This window comes from Mchenga conophoros, linkage group LG4 (assembly GCF_057382185.1).
Source record: "Mchenga conophoros isolate Kocher_MC1m ecotype Shallow Benthic linkage group LG4, M_conophoros_male_GT1.1, whole genome shotgun sequence".
In the NCBI taxonomy this organism is placed as follows: domain Eukaryota; kingdom Metazoa; phylum Chordata; class Actinopteri; order Cichliformes; family Cichlidae; genus Mchenga; species Mchenga conophoros.
The window spans coordinates 13,952,866-13,967,757 of NC_140529.1; the positions used below are offsets into that span (position 1 = coordinate 13,952,866).

The 14,892-nt window shown below is 43.5% G+C and overlaps 1 protein-coding gene across 1 annotated transcript; it reads right to left on the reverse strand.

Moving 5' to 3' along the window:
* Positions 1-7: 7 nt before the first annotated feature.
* LOC146575693 (casein kinase I) lies at positions 8-14,453 on the reverse strand. The gene is made up of 11 exons (XM_085270516.1): positions 14,238-14,453; positions 11,660-11,750; positions 11,277-11,387; positions 10,928-11,076; positions 9,933-10,161; positions 4,200-4,370; positions 3,875-4,023; positions 3,567-3,762; positions 3,298-3,437; positions 2,364-2,431; positions 8-2,265 (listed from the first exon to the last, which is right to left on the reverse strand). Exons 2-10 carry the CDS (start codon positions 11,733-11,735, stop codon positions 2,399-2,401), a joined length of 1,254 nt encoding a protein of 417 aa, XP_085126642.1. The 5' UTR covers positions 11,736-11,750; positions 14,238-14,453; the 3' UTR covers positions 8-2,265; positions 2,364-2,398.
* Between the last annotated feature and the right edge of the window lie 439 nt (positions 14,454-14,892).

The following is a 14,892-nucleotide window of genomic DNA, read 5'->3' on the forward strand; positions in this document are numbered from 1 at the left end:
TCAGAAATTGTGAGCAACGTTATTAATTTTTATTACTTCATAAAATATACACAAATACTGTAAATAAAGAGTGTTTAAGAACTGTACATGATATCAGTACACAATACATAAAGTGAAATCCCCCCAAATAGGCTCATTCTCCATACCATCCCCAACCCAACAGTTACAATGCCACTGGGTCATGGTGGCCTGTACAAAGGTAATTACACACAGTACACTGCTATTTACAAATCCCTGCAAATTGCATCAGTTAAGCTTTCTTCTTAATGACATCGTCAAGGTTTCTGGAAGTTAAAAAAAAAATAAAAATCCAAAAGGTGACATCACACTATTGGCATTTTATTTTTGCAGGATACTGAAAGCCCTAAGTATTGAATAACGATGAAGGTGGACAGGCTTTGAACAACTGAGAAACAAAGGCATTCAAAAAACATAGAAGGTACGTCCAATAAATTACAGGATGATGAGTGACAGTTTAACATAAATACAGTTATTTAAAAAAAAACTGCATACAAACTAAGACAAAGGGAATTTATTATTCTTTGCAGGGATTCACTGTATCACGCTTCCTTTCACACATACACAAAATGTTGGATGACCCAGCTGGCACAGCAACAGTAATCCATCCCACAATTTAGCATTTTAAATACCCAAACTTCAAATGCCTATTTCTGTTGTTAGTTTCCATTTTTCTACTTTACACTTTAAAACAAAAATTACCACATTTGGCTTTACATTGAAATAAAAAAATATTTACAGTGGAGTAAACAAACTTGGGTGTGGGAAAAAAAAAAAAAAAAAAAAAAAAAGTATAGTTATAGTATATTACTGGATGCCCCCCCTCCCAGACCGCACCCTGAAATGTGATCCCAAATGTTGAAGGAGCCTGCCCAGTACCCCCTATTACCTTCAATAATAAAAGAATAAAAAAAGGTCATGTTAAGAACTATCATAAAAATTGCAGCCACTTTTTGTTAGCCAAAGTGGGCAGCTGTGGTCTCTGGTCGAATATAATCAGTTTGCTGAAAATTTCCTGAGGAGCTTCCCTCAAGACTTCAGAGTTCTGTCTTTATTTTTTTTAATTTTTTTTGTCATCTACCGTCATTCTTTACCATTTCCACTAACATTTTTAAAAGAAAAAAAGATTCAAAACAGGCAAGTAAGGGGTGGCGAAGACTTCCATGGCTACGTTTTGAGGGGCAGCAAGTAATCACAAAAGGGATGAAGGACAAGCAATCACCAAATGCTACTTCACCAGAAACATTACAGCAGCTAAAAACATCACTTACTATTCCTTTTTCAAAGTTACTCTTCATTTTGCCTTCTATCACCTGACCTACATGTCTCCATTTATTTATATTTATTTAAGAGGTTATTAAAAACAAACAGTAAAGGGGACCTATTATGCTTCATTTTCTTCCATAGTCTGTATGTAGTTTCCCTGTATAAGTAATCCATGAGCTAAATGTTTTGGCTTCAGACTGCTCTGAATGCCCAATTTCAGACAGTTTCTCTCTAGTCTTGGCTCTTTGTGATGTCATAGAGACGGCATATCCTAATAAAGTTGTTATGTTTGGCAGAAACAGAAAAGTTGACTTAGAGGGGGAAGCCGTTCAGGGAAGAGATGAACAAAGAGGCTGCAAGACCCAGTGTAAGACAAACATGGATTATTATAAACTGTGAATCATGCAAAGCTACTTCTATTAGTAGGCTCAAAGAATTCAAATATGGAGCAGGAAACGAGCATAAGAGGCCCCCTTTAAGAACAGGAGAGTACTCCAATGTCATTATGAAAATCAAAAGATGTTTTTGCTGTGTCTAAATTGAAAAATACATTTTTTTGGGGGAAAATAATGTCAGCTTATAATCAACCTTTGATTAAACACATGCATGTCCCGGATACCCTTCTGCTCCTTTGATGCCAACAGTTCTTCACATTTTTCAGAATGCTGAGGGAATGTTTTGAGGAAGAGGAGGGCAGGTATGAGCAACTGTCAAGGTGCAGCTTTGTCATTTGTATTGTGGTAGTGATAATCCAGGGTTCAGTAAAGAAAGTTCATGGAGAAGGAAGGAAGAAGCAGAAAAAAAAAAAGTAAAAAAAAATAAAATAAAAAAAATTGCTGGATACCTTCGTGTATTTTCCTGGATCCTGAAAGAGTTACAGTCCTTTTCCAAAGACCCATGTGTCCATTTGCAATCATCTTTTCTTAGAACAAAGTAAGAATGAAGGAAAATAAACTGTAGCAACAACTATACCTTGAAGCCCTGAAACAAGAGATGTATTGTCATTAAAGAAGAAATTTACAGATAAATAGCAAATATTTAAAAAAACTAAACAAAACAAAAACCACGCTACACCTCACCTGTCAGTTTTACTTGCATGCAGAGCTGGAAAATTCTATTTTCCCATGTGCTCAAATGGCACGCTGACCTGCAGAGGACAGTACAGATTCAAGATAAAGAGTCAGCAATTACAGCTCTCTTTCTCTCACACACACACACACACACACACACACACACACACACACACACACACACACACACACACACAGAATCATGTCCTAACCCCATTAGGTACAGTTCAAACAACACTGATAACTTTGCAAGCTAATTACAATGTTAATGCTTTCGTATTTTTTTAAAATCTCGTTCTGTCCTTGCTGTTCTTCTTCGTTAGTATTGAGTGCAGTCTTGGCAGACAGTATAGGCGATACTACACCATAGCGTCCTGTAGTGTATTGCAGTTACAAAAACATATATGGGCGAATCGTTGCAGCCCTACATACCATGTATTAATTTATCCTCTCCCAATTACATCAGTCATCTATCTGCCTGTCCTACCCCCAAAGTCTAACCTTCTGTCACCCTTGTATGCCGTTTTTTCTTCTGTTAAGTAGGAGGGGCTAAAATGTCTCTCTCAATGTCGAAGTTTGGCGACTCCAGTTTAGACGAATCAATGCTGTACAAAGTGGCATTATATATATTATTTAAATAATCAGGCCTGAGTCAAAAGCTCAAGCTTCAGACTACTTTAAACACTCTGCTATCTACTCTTAGAGGTTTATGATGCCAGAGCTAAGCCTAAAAGAAGAAATCTTTAACCGAACGGAACTAAAATGGCTAATTACAGACTGTGGATGAACACAGATGTTGCAAAAAGTCCCAGTATAAGAATCAAACAAAGCTACTTTAGTAGGGCTCAAGAATAAAAATGTAGAGGTAAAAAAACAAGCAAAACAAATTATTATCATCACCAGCCTTGTGGGTTACCTGATCAACCCCAGGGCCTTTTCTCACCTGTGACGTAGAAATTCTCGATTGGTCGTGGCGGGCTGTGAGGTCAGAGGATGATACGTTGGCAGGAGCACCACGGTGGAGCCGCATGCTCACCTTCCTCTCTCGCTCTGCACGAGAAATTGCACGTGGTGACGTGTTACCTAAAACACAATAAAAAAAAACGCCTAGATTAGATAAAAATATTCAAGAAAAAAGAAAAATACTCTGGTGTCCGTCTTATTCTGTTTCCTCTTTTTTTCTTGTAATGCAGCAGTTGGCTGAAAACTCACCAGACTGCTGGACCCGAGAGGCAGGGTTAGAAATTGCTTGCTCAGGGCCGTTCCTGACTCTGTTGGGAGCTCCAGGATTTGGACCTGGAGGGAGGCCTCGTGATGCAGACCCCCTAGGGACTCCTCCGATCCGCTCATCTCTCTCATCCGCAGTCCTCCTCTCCCTATCCCCATCCTCAGCTGTCCGACTGGCACCCTTTTAGATGAGATAAGCCACATTCAAGCCTAACTACTGACAGGTAGCCGTATTATAATGTGGTGAAAATACAAATCAAAGTTCAAGTTAGAAACTGTAGATATAAACTTACAAATTTGAGCATGTTCCAGTCAAAGACATAATCGTAAGAGAAGCCCTGTCGGTGGAACAGATTCCTGAAGAGCTGTCGAAGGTAGGAGTAGTCTGGTTTGTCATCAAAACGGAGTGAGCGGCAAAAGTTCAGGTATGTGGAGAACTCAGCTGTAAGAGGGTAAATAAAAATAATGAGAGTAGAACAGAAAGTTCACTGTAGCGGTAAACTTTGTGTGATTAGATAATTGTTAGCATTCAATTTCATACTGAGAAAATACAATACATCTTAAAATAATTTCAGAGGTATGTGTAGTACGCAGAGGCGCCCTGTGAGCCTCACTTACATGGGTATCCTTTGCAAAGAACTTCAATGGGTGTGGACATTTTCTTCTCGCTGATCCGTTCATATTTCTGTCTCTTTGTGGCAGCCTTGAGGCCCTGCCACGGGAGTGACCCCAGGTTGAAGTACATGAGGACGTAGCCAAGAGACTCCAGGTCATCACGCCTGGACTGCTCTGTAGACAGAACGCATGAGAGAGAGGAAGAAAGATCATTAGTCATCATAACAATCATTACAAAAAGGCCTGTAAATTTGTTTAAAGAGCATCAGAATGAAATTACAAAGCAACGGGAACCCTTCCCCCCTATCCCCACAGTCCCAGATAACTCTTCCTTCTTTACAGCCTGTATATATATCAGATACAGTGATGATAAAACGATGCCGCAGCGAAGAGGCACATCCAAAATTAAATGGCTGAATAAGAGGGACTTTTCACTAAACAAAAAACAGAGCTAGAGTCAGTAAATTTCTACACAGAAGAAATATTAAGCACAAGGAAGAACTTCAAACAACATAAATTTTTTTTGGGTGCTTTAACTCAATCATGTTACGATTTGGTGAAAGGGAAAAGATCATAGTAATTTGTAAGATTCCAAGTATTCCACAAATCCAGGTATGTGCTAGAGGGTTTAAAAAGAGATGAGTGCCATAGAGTGGCTCTAAAGAATCACATTTAAAGTAATGTTTAGATGAAATCTCTACATCTGCTGTGGAGCTGATGAGATTTCTTTGAGTCACAAGTCTAAGGCTACTGAGACCACATCTTCATTAACACAGTCACACCAGTTCAATGAAATGTAAACCTTATGACAGAGAGAGTGCACTTGCTGTCAGCTCCACTGTGGAGCCTGCCCACCTGCCTGCTGTGAGCTCTGTGGTCAGATGGAGGACGGACACACACACACACACACACACACACACACACACACACACACACACACACACACACACACACACACACACACACACACACACACACACACACACACACACTTGCTCATGTTGTTGTTGGTTCGTTAGCCGGCCACGGAGAAGAGCACTGAATGAGCTGAAGTGAAACAGATGAAGAAAAAAAAAAAAAAAAAAAAAAATACTAAAGTGTGGACAGAGGACTCTTAAAGATTTTTTACTTTTTTTTTTTTGCGCCATTTTCCCGTTCCTGATCAACTCCACTGTCGCACCCCACTATACTCCTGCCCACTTGTCAACCAATCAACATTCGGTAGTCGCATACATCATCTGCTTTAAATGGCACGCAGTTAGGATCTTGGAGTGGTGCATGGCCGCACATCTCACATGGGTGAGAACCTCTCTCCCTTCTGTCTGACCAAAAAGTGTACGCAGATGAATATATTTACAAGGATAAACCCGTTTTAAGGTATATCGTCTCCATTGGTCATGATCACACAATTATTTCTATTTGCCCTCCATTAGGGTACAGGAAGCTGTTGAACAATAGGTATCGCCACTCAGACGATAGCACCAGATAGCTGGATAGCATAAAAATGGCCTGTATTTATATAGCGCTTTACTAGTCCCCAAGGACCCAAAGCGCTTTGCACATCCAGTCATCCACCCATTCACACACACTGGTGATGGCAAGCTACATTGTAGCCACAGCCACCCTGGGGCGCACTGACAGAGGCGAGGCTGCCGGACACTGGCGCCACCGGGCCCTCTGACCACCACCAGTAGGCAACGGGTGAAGTGTCTTGCCCAAGGACACAACGACTGAGACTGTCCAAGCCGGGGCTCGAACCGGCAACCTTCCGATTACAAGGTGAACTCCCAACTCTTGAGCCACGATCGCCCCGTAGCATAAGGGAGAAGTTGTTAAACTGCAAACAAGGACTTTGTTGAAAACTTTTTACAATGAACACTGTCCAAAGTCTCAAGTTTTCAAACTATTGCACAGCTCCTGTGTATCTATGCATCTCTGAGCTTCTGTACTTGAGTATCATTAAAATAGTAGTGAAAATCAACATGATCATACTACAGCGGCTGCAGTGCAACATGCTAGGTTACAAAATCAGAATCAGAATACTTTATTGATCCCTGGGGGAAATTATTTTTTGTTACAGTGCTCCATTTTAAACCAACATTAAGACAAGACGGACAATACACTAACTAAGAATAGTACAATATATACATATATATATATATACATACATACATACATAAGTCACTCATAAATAAATAGTTGGAAAAGAAACATGTGTAGTTGTAGCAGCAAACAGTGTGTTAAGTGGATGCGTTGTACAGGGAGATGGCCACAGGCAGGAATGATTTCCTGTGTCGTTCAGTGGTGCTTTTCGGTAATCTCAGTCTCTCACTGAACGAGCTCCTGTGACTGACCAGCATGTCATGGAGTGGGTGGGAGGTGTTATCCAACATTGTCTTTATCTTGGACAGCATCCGCCTCTCCGACACCACCTTGAGGGAGTCCAGCTCCATCCCCACAACATTGCTGGCCTTACGGATTAGTTTATTAAGTCTGTTGGCATTTGCGACCCTCAGCCTGCTCCCCCAGCATGCAACAGCATAGAGGATCGCACTGGCCACAACAGACTCATAGAAAATCCTCAGCATTTTCTGGCAGATGTTGAAGGACCTCAGTCGCCTCAAAAAATAGAGACGACTCTGGCCCTTCCTGTAAAGTGCTGTGGTGTTTTTAGCCCAGTCCAGTTTATTGTCAATGTGTACTCCAAGGTATTTATAGTCCTCCACAATGTCAACACTGACCCCCTGAATTGAAACAGGGGTCAAGTGTTTCCTGGTCTTCCTGAAGTCCACGATCAGTTCCTTGGTCTTTGCCACGTTGAGCTGCAGATGATTCTGCTCACACCACGTGACAAAGGAGTCGACCACAGCCCGGTACTCTGTCTCATCATCCCTGCTGATGCATCCAACCACCGCAGAGTCATCAGAAAACTTCTGAAGATGGCAGGTCTCTGTGCAGTGGCTGAAGTCTGTGGTGTAGAGGGTGAAGAGGAAGGGGGAGAGGACAGTCCCCTGTGGTGCCCCTGTGTTGCTGATCACCTTGTCAGACACACACTGTGGGAGACGTACATATTGTGGTCTTCCTGTCAGGTAATCAACAATCCAGGACACCAGAGAAGCATCCACCTGCATCGCTGCTAACTTATCACCCAGGAGGGTCGGCCTGATGGTGTTGAAAGCACTGGAAAAGTCAAAAAACATGACCCTCACAGTGCTCGCCGGCTGGTCCAGATGGGTGTAGACACGATTGAGCAGGTAGATGATGGCGTCCTCAGTTCCGAGACGAGGCTGATAAGCGAACTGAAGGGGATCCAGGTGTGGTCTTACTATGGGTCGCAGCTGGTCCAGGATGAGCCTTTCCAGGGTCTTCATGATGTGGGAGGTCAGTGCCACGGGCCTGTAATCCTGGGGGCCACTGGGACGTGGCGTCTTTGGTACAGGGACGAGGCATGATGTCTTCCACATCACCGGGACCCTCTGCAGACTCAGACTCAGCATAAACAGTTTATGAAAGACTCCACACAGCTGGGGGGCACAGGTCTTGAGGACAAGGGGACTCACTCCGTCTGGTCCAGCAGACTTGCCTGAGTGAAGTCTCCTCATTTGCATCTCAACCTGGTATTGAGTGAAGGTGATGGGTGGGGGAGGGGTGTCAGGAATCTCACAGGAGGCAACATGTGAAGAGAGAGGCTGGCACAGTGGTGTGGCTCTGGATTCCAGGCTGACTACAGGTGAGGTTGTGGGGGTAGGAGCAGACACTGTGGTGTCGAATCTATTGAAAAACAGATTCAACTCATTGGCTCTATTCTCACCTCCCTCAGTTCCCCTGCTGTTGGTTGGCCTGAATCCAGTGATGGTCTTCATGCCCCTCCACACCTCTCTCATGCTGTTCTGCTGGAGTTTCCACTCCAGCTTCCTCCTGTAATTGTCCTTAGCCTCTCTGATCTTGTCCTTTAGTAACACCTGGATCTTCCTCACCTCCTCTTTGTTGCCCCCTCTGAAAGCCCTCTTCTTGTTGTTGAGGAGGGCTTTGATGTCCTTAGTCACCCACGGCTTGTTATTTGGGTAACAATGAACAGTCTGAGCTGGAACAATGGAGTCGGTGCAGAAAGTTATGTAGTCTGTGATACACTCAGTAAGCCCATTGATGTCCTCGGCGTGAGGCTCACAGAGTGTTTCCCAGTCGGTCACCTCGAAACAGCCCTGTAGTTCTGCTAAGGCCTCCTCTGACCACCTCCTGACAGTCCTGGTGGTCACAGGTTCCCTCCTCACAATTGGCACATAGCGGGGGGTGAGGTGAATCAGGTTATGATCTGACCTACCAAGTGGGGGGAGGGAGGAGGAGCTGTATGCATCCTTGACGTTAGCATACAGTAAGTCTAAAGTTTTCTCTCCCCTGGTGGGACAGTCCACATATTGTTTGAATGTTGGTAGTGTATTGTCCAGTGATACATGGTTGAAGTCACCCGAGATCACAATAAAGGCACTCGGGTGCTGAGTCTGTAGCCGAGCTATGGCAGAGTGGATAGTGTCACATGCAGCTGTGGGGTTAGCAGAGGGGGGTACATAAACAGCCACCAAGATGACGTGAGAGAATTCCCTGGGTAAATAATACGGCCTGAGTCCAACAGCACACAGTTCAGTGTCCGGGCAACAAATCCTTTCTTTGATTGTTATGTTGGCAGGGTTACACCACCGGTTGTTAACTAAAACAGCAGCCCACCTCCTTTCCGCTTACCGCTAGCGATGCTGTCCCTGTCCGCCCGAACAGTGTGGAAGCCTTCCACGGAAGCATTCTCATCGGGAATGTCCTGGTGCATCCATGATTCGGTGAAACACATCAGGCTACACTCTCGGTATTCCCTCTGACTCCGTACCAGTGCTGAGAGCTCGTCGATTTTAATTGCCAACGATCGCACATTACCCATCACGATAGACGGCAGACACGGTTTAAACCTCCTCCTCGCTTCGAGCCTCCGCTGTCTCACCGTCACCTTTTTTCTTCTCTTCTGTCCTTGACCTCTGCATCCCCGATGTGTTTTCCTCCAAATTTCAGCTGGTACTTCTGCGGGCCTGGCCAGCGAACCGGCCGGCATCAGGGCGATCAGCTGATCTCTGGAGTAAACAGTCCGTGCGTGTAGGAGATGTGCCGCGGTCCCGTTCCTTGATAAAAGTAACAGTTCCACGGCCACCAGAAGAACAAAAACTCTCTCAATCCACATGATTGAGTAAGAGAGAGAAAACGGAGGAAAATACAAGTCAGGAAAAAAAAGAATACGTAGAAAAAAAAAGCTAAACTAAGAGAAAAGCAGGAGCGACTGTAACAGGCTGCACGCTGGTTGGCGCATGCGCACTAAGTACTCGAGAGGTGCACGACCACAAACACTGTGGGGCCACAGCGAGCATAAGAACAACATTACAGAGAGACTGTATCAGTTTAAATCATATAACTGATTATTTTAAAAGGAAAGATCTGGTGCATCAGAAAATCTCTGAACTTGAACTAACATGGCACCTTAATACAGTTCTTTCTGCTTAAGGGAAGCTCTCTCTACTATATCAGTAAGAAACATTAATCACAATACAGAGCTGTAAGATAAATGCTTCAGATTATGTCTAAATAACTCAATAACAGCAGTACTCTGCAAAATTTAACACCATGGTTTCATATCCAACACACCAAAGCCTTCATTAAAATGCAGGCAAATTAGGCTCACGTGTCTCCTCCAAGTCTTACCGATCCCAAGATGTGTGTTGATGGAGGCATAGCGCGCTGTGCCCGTCAGGTTCTTGTTCTCCCGGTAAGGAATGTGCTGGTGTGTGCGGGCATCACGGTACTTCTTGGCCAGCCCAAAGTCAATGATGTACACCAAGTTGCCTTTCTTGCCGAGTCCCATCAGGAAGTTGTCAGGCTTTACATCTCGATGGATGAAGTTCTTGGAATGGATGTACTCAATGCGACTTATCTGGAGAGGAAAGGTGGGAGAGTGGTGAAACAATGTTAGCAGCACAAAAAGCCTCTAGGTAAAAACAAAGGTTACAATGGGACATGACAAGTCATCTTATATTTTACATCCCATGAGTTCAGCACTGCCCCTGTGGAGTTTCCCCGACTCAGAAAAACAGTTATTGTCACATGACCATTTCTTTTCTGAGTATATACTATCAAAACACTATATAAATATGCAAAAACAAAAAGTTCTGGAATCCAAAAATTTCACAATTTGTGGTTGTTATGAATGTGTCATAACAACCAGCGTGAGACTGCATGTCACCTTCCGGCTGTCCTTTACACTTTATGACTTCCTGCCCAGCATATGCAATTAATATCTATTAACTGAAGCTACTGGTGTAAATGATCTCCACAACAGACTGAGCGTCACCACTTCCTGTGGAGTTTGTTTTTTGTTTTTTTAAAATCCCTGCAACCAGCAATGAAAGCTATGTAGACAAAATGTGTTCTCATCCCATCTAAAAAGCCAGCCATACCCTTAGTGCCCTCAATACATCTTGGCTTTCTCATTCCATTGATATGAAAACAAGGCAAAATGTGCCAGAGGATGTATAAAGAGAAGCTTCAGCTGGAACAAAAGGTGAGATCAGTTGTGCTTGAGAGAGAGCCACCAATAAAATCTAACATCTAGGCCAGCACAGTCTACAAAAAGGCCAATATTACAAAACACACATATCACAAAATTATCCCTGACTTTAACTGAAAGGTTCGTAGCATACCATCTGGTCAGCCAAAAGCAGGACAGTCTTTAGGCTGAATTTGCGGGAGCAAAAATTGAAGAGGTCCTCCAGACTAGGGCCGAGCAGCTCCATCACCATCACATTGTAGTCTCCCTCTGCGCCACACCACTTTATAGATGGAATGCCCACTAGTGAAGACACATCAAATCAGAACAAAGCCCCCGAATCGTGGCGCACACACTGCTGGTTGGACATTTATCGTCATCTTCACTTTACACATTTAGCAGATTTCATAGGATTTGCATCTCCTATGCCGTCTTGGCCAATAAATTCAAGAAGGAATGTGTTGAAAAATCTTGACAAGCATGTCCAAGCTCTAATTTCTTACCTCCTCCTTGCATCATCTTGTAGAACTTGCTTTCAATGTGCAGCTGTGGGTGTTTGGTCTTCACACATTCCAGCTTGATGGCTACCTCCTCACCAGTGGCGATGTTGGCACCTGAAGAGACACGTGCAGAAATACCCACAGCAGTCAAGACAATTGCACCTTTGCATGTACGAGGACCAAAGACGAATGAGCATAAAGGAAAATCTGAGTTCAGTCCCCGGAAAAAGGAGGAAAAAAAAAGAAAAAAAAGGAATGGCACAGTTTGAAAAGAGAGGCTCTCCACACACTAATGTGGAAAGAACCTCACCGGGCAGAAAGCTGGGTAAAGCGTTTAAGAACTGAAGAAAAAAAAAAGAAAAAAGAAAGTGGATGCTTCAACTTACCGAGGTAAATGTCTCCAAAAGAACCACTCCCTATCTTTCGCCCGAGCCGGTACTTGTTCCCAACTCTCAGCTCCATGCTTCCAACTTGTCACTGTCACAGTGGGAAAACACAGATATTAAAATAAAGCAACAAACATACAAACTGAGCATCATCGCTCCTCTTTCACCACTTCAGCTATAACCATGACCATTTCCTGAACTTTCCCCTAAAGGCAGAAAGAGGGAATTTATCCTCAAGGGTCAGTCAGCTGCTCACATGATGTGTACCGATCCCTCAGCACTCAAGTGTTCACATGTTTTTGAGACAGAATGTGGCCCAAACAGGGCCACTTGATCAGCAAACAGCTGTCTGGTGCCCAGAAATACAAGATCAGATTTGTAGGGCAGCTAGGGGTGAGAGAGAGGCGGCTGCAGTGAGATCAGCAAAAACATGGAAGGGAGGAGAAAGAAAAACAGGAAAAAAAAAAAAAAAGAGAGAGAGAGAGAGAGGCCATGCACAAATGCCAGTTTCCACTTGGAAGTGGAGTGAACCAGAATCAACGGACTTGGCACACACGAGGAAATGAAACAGCTTTTTTGGGGGGGGTTTTGTGTGCGTGTGTGTCGAGCTGATTTGCACGTGATGCCGGAGCAGGATCATCACTTATTTAGTGCTCGCTCCACCACGCCACATTGTGCAGCCATTGCAAAAGCAAGACTAAGCTCTCTGCCGTTCTGCGCTGGCACTGCCAAGCGAGTGAAGGCATGAGCAGCCAGCCACTGACTGGCTTTATCTATGTCAAGGCCCTCACACAATTCTGTGTGATGAACTCCACAAAGCGCTGCACAGACTTTATCAGCATGGACATTTCTACTGTCGCCACCCTTTAACACTACTGCAACAAAACATCATATTACACTGACGCTCGTTTATAAAATGCTGTTGCTTTCGAGTTTCAACCCTCAACTTTCCAACCGAACGTTTGCAAAGCACAGAACGCCCTGCATCTTCTTCACCAATCCCTGTGTTGCATCTGCCAACTCAAGAACCTTTATAAAATCCCAACTTTAAATGACTCCACATATTAGTTTTGCTGGAACGCAGACACAAGCTCTAAAAAACACCCAGGAATCACCATCATGGATCAACTGAACCTTGCTTTTCATCAGCAGCAACTGCATCACAAAGGCCGTACATATCCTGATGAACTCTACCTGATGAGGACAGCCTGCTAGGAGATGTGATAGAGGCAGATGGATCTGGGTCATTAAAGAGTGAGAGTTCATGTCTCATGTGCTGCAGCCAGGTCTCCCGATTTAGGGAGGAACACTAACACAAGGTTACATCTAAAGGGTACAACGAAAGTGCCAATGGTTAATTACTTCATATAGGAACAGTGGCACAAGACGCTAAATATAAGACTCTACCCATATTATTTGAGATATTTTCTCATGAGCTACTAAAAGACTAAGACAGACTTTAGTACAGCAAATGCAGTTATTGCAGTAACGTGAAGAGTCTGTGATTTGAGGTTTCAAAGGTGCCTTGTGTGAAGTGAAGCAAGTGGAATTAGCCTGTCACACTGCACTGGAAAAAACACCATGTGCTATTACGGTAGTAATCGTCTACACGAGAGTGGATTGGTTAAGATGGTACAGTACACATCTGCTGGTTGGGGGGAGTCTTAGTGGTGACTGCTGAGACAGGATGTCCTGAGGATGTTGTACACTGTGGTTGAAAAATCACACACACAGACAATATATCACTAAAATGACCTCAATCTGAAGTTAAATTATCGTGCGTTTTCCGTACATGTAATCGTTTAGATGGATGTTTAAAAAAGTGCTATACTTGGAAATGATTATCGCTCTTTTAAAACAAACAAAACAAGTACTGTAACAGAGCCAAAAGATTTCACAATCACACGAAGAACAGAGCTAACGTTATGCCTCTCGCACACGGACAGCTGTCACTACTACACAAACAACTCGCGTGTTACAGACTCCACGCTGAATGCGTGTGTTAATATCGCCTAAAGTTGCAACAAAAATGTATGTTGTTGTTGTTGTTGTTTTTTTTATAACGGCAACGCTACATTTCTCTTTCCTGTTTGCAATTTGACAAGTAGCAAGCCAGTGGCGAATAGGCAAGAGCAACAAATCTGCCGTAGTTTCAGTTACGTTTTTTTAAAATTGCTAAGATTTACTGAGTATTTACTGAGTGTTTATTGAGTGTTTCTGTATAATTTGAGGACGTTTCGAGTAACGTTAGTGAAAAACATCAGCGCTAGGCTGCTACGTTAGTTAAGAGTTAGCTGCTAAGAGTAAGCTAGGATAAATACGTAAACGGAACCGTGATGCGCGTAGCCCCGTTAATACTGTAAAAAATAAAATAAAGAAAGCTAATAATATTTAATATTATACTTCGTCACATTTTATATTATAACCGCACCCATGTATGTCACTGGACAAGCCTGTGCAGATCCCTACTACGCGCCCCCTCCCCCTCTCTTGGAAGCCGTGAATAGGAGCGTCTGATTCGGCCGAATCTGGCCCCTTTTCCCCCTTGGTTTCTCCGGTTCCCTGACCCAGCACTCACCCGATATTAGGTTCGTCCGAGAGCTGGGTTGGTGAAGGTTCTGATCCGATGGTTGTCAGTCGGACAAGAGCCCGGGTAGTGGAGGATGGAAGCGGATTCTGGTGGCTCTCATACCCCCAGCTCTTAGCTCAGTCGTCGACTGCACTCCCTGTTAATAGTCCCTGAGATGCTCCGGCAGTACGACGGCCGTTCTCCGCTCGAGTCTGTCTCCCCCTCTCGTTACTTAACGACGTGCGTGTTCACAGCGCAATGATGTCATTCCCTGAATGTCAGTGCACTGCCATTAAAGGAAAACGCCACATATAACGACTCCTATATCTGCAAATTTACCATTCACGAATAACTATCCAATACCATTATTACTGTCATTCGTTTTTAGTGTAAATAGTCAAGTGTGTGCATACTCCTGCATTAATAATGAGATAATTATGTAGTACTACTACTAATTATGCAAGAGTTTTTTTGTTTTTTTAAAAATCCCTGGTTATGTCCCTGCACAGTTTTTCACTTTGCCATTATTCTTGTTCCTACCTTCCATGTGTTAAAATCTGATGCCAAAGGGCGTTTCTTGAATCCAATCATTTTCAATTCAGTTTTATTTATATAGCACCAAAACACCAGTTGCCTCAAGGAACCTTGTATTGTAAGGTAAAGA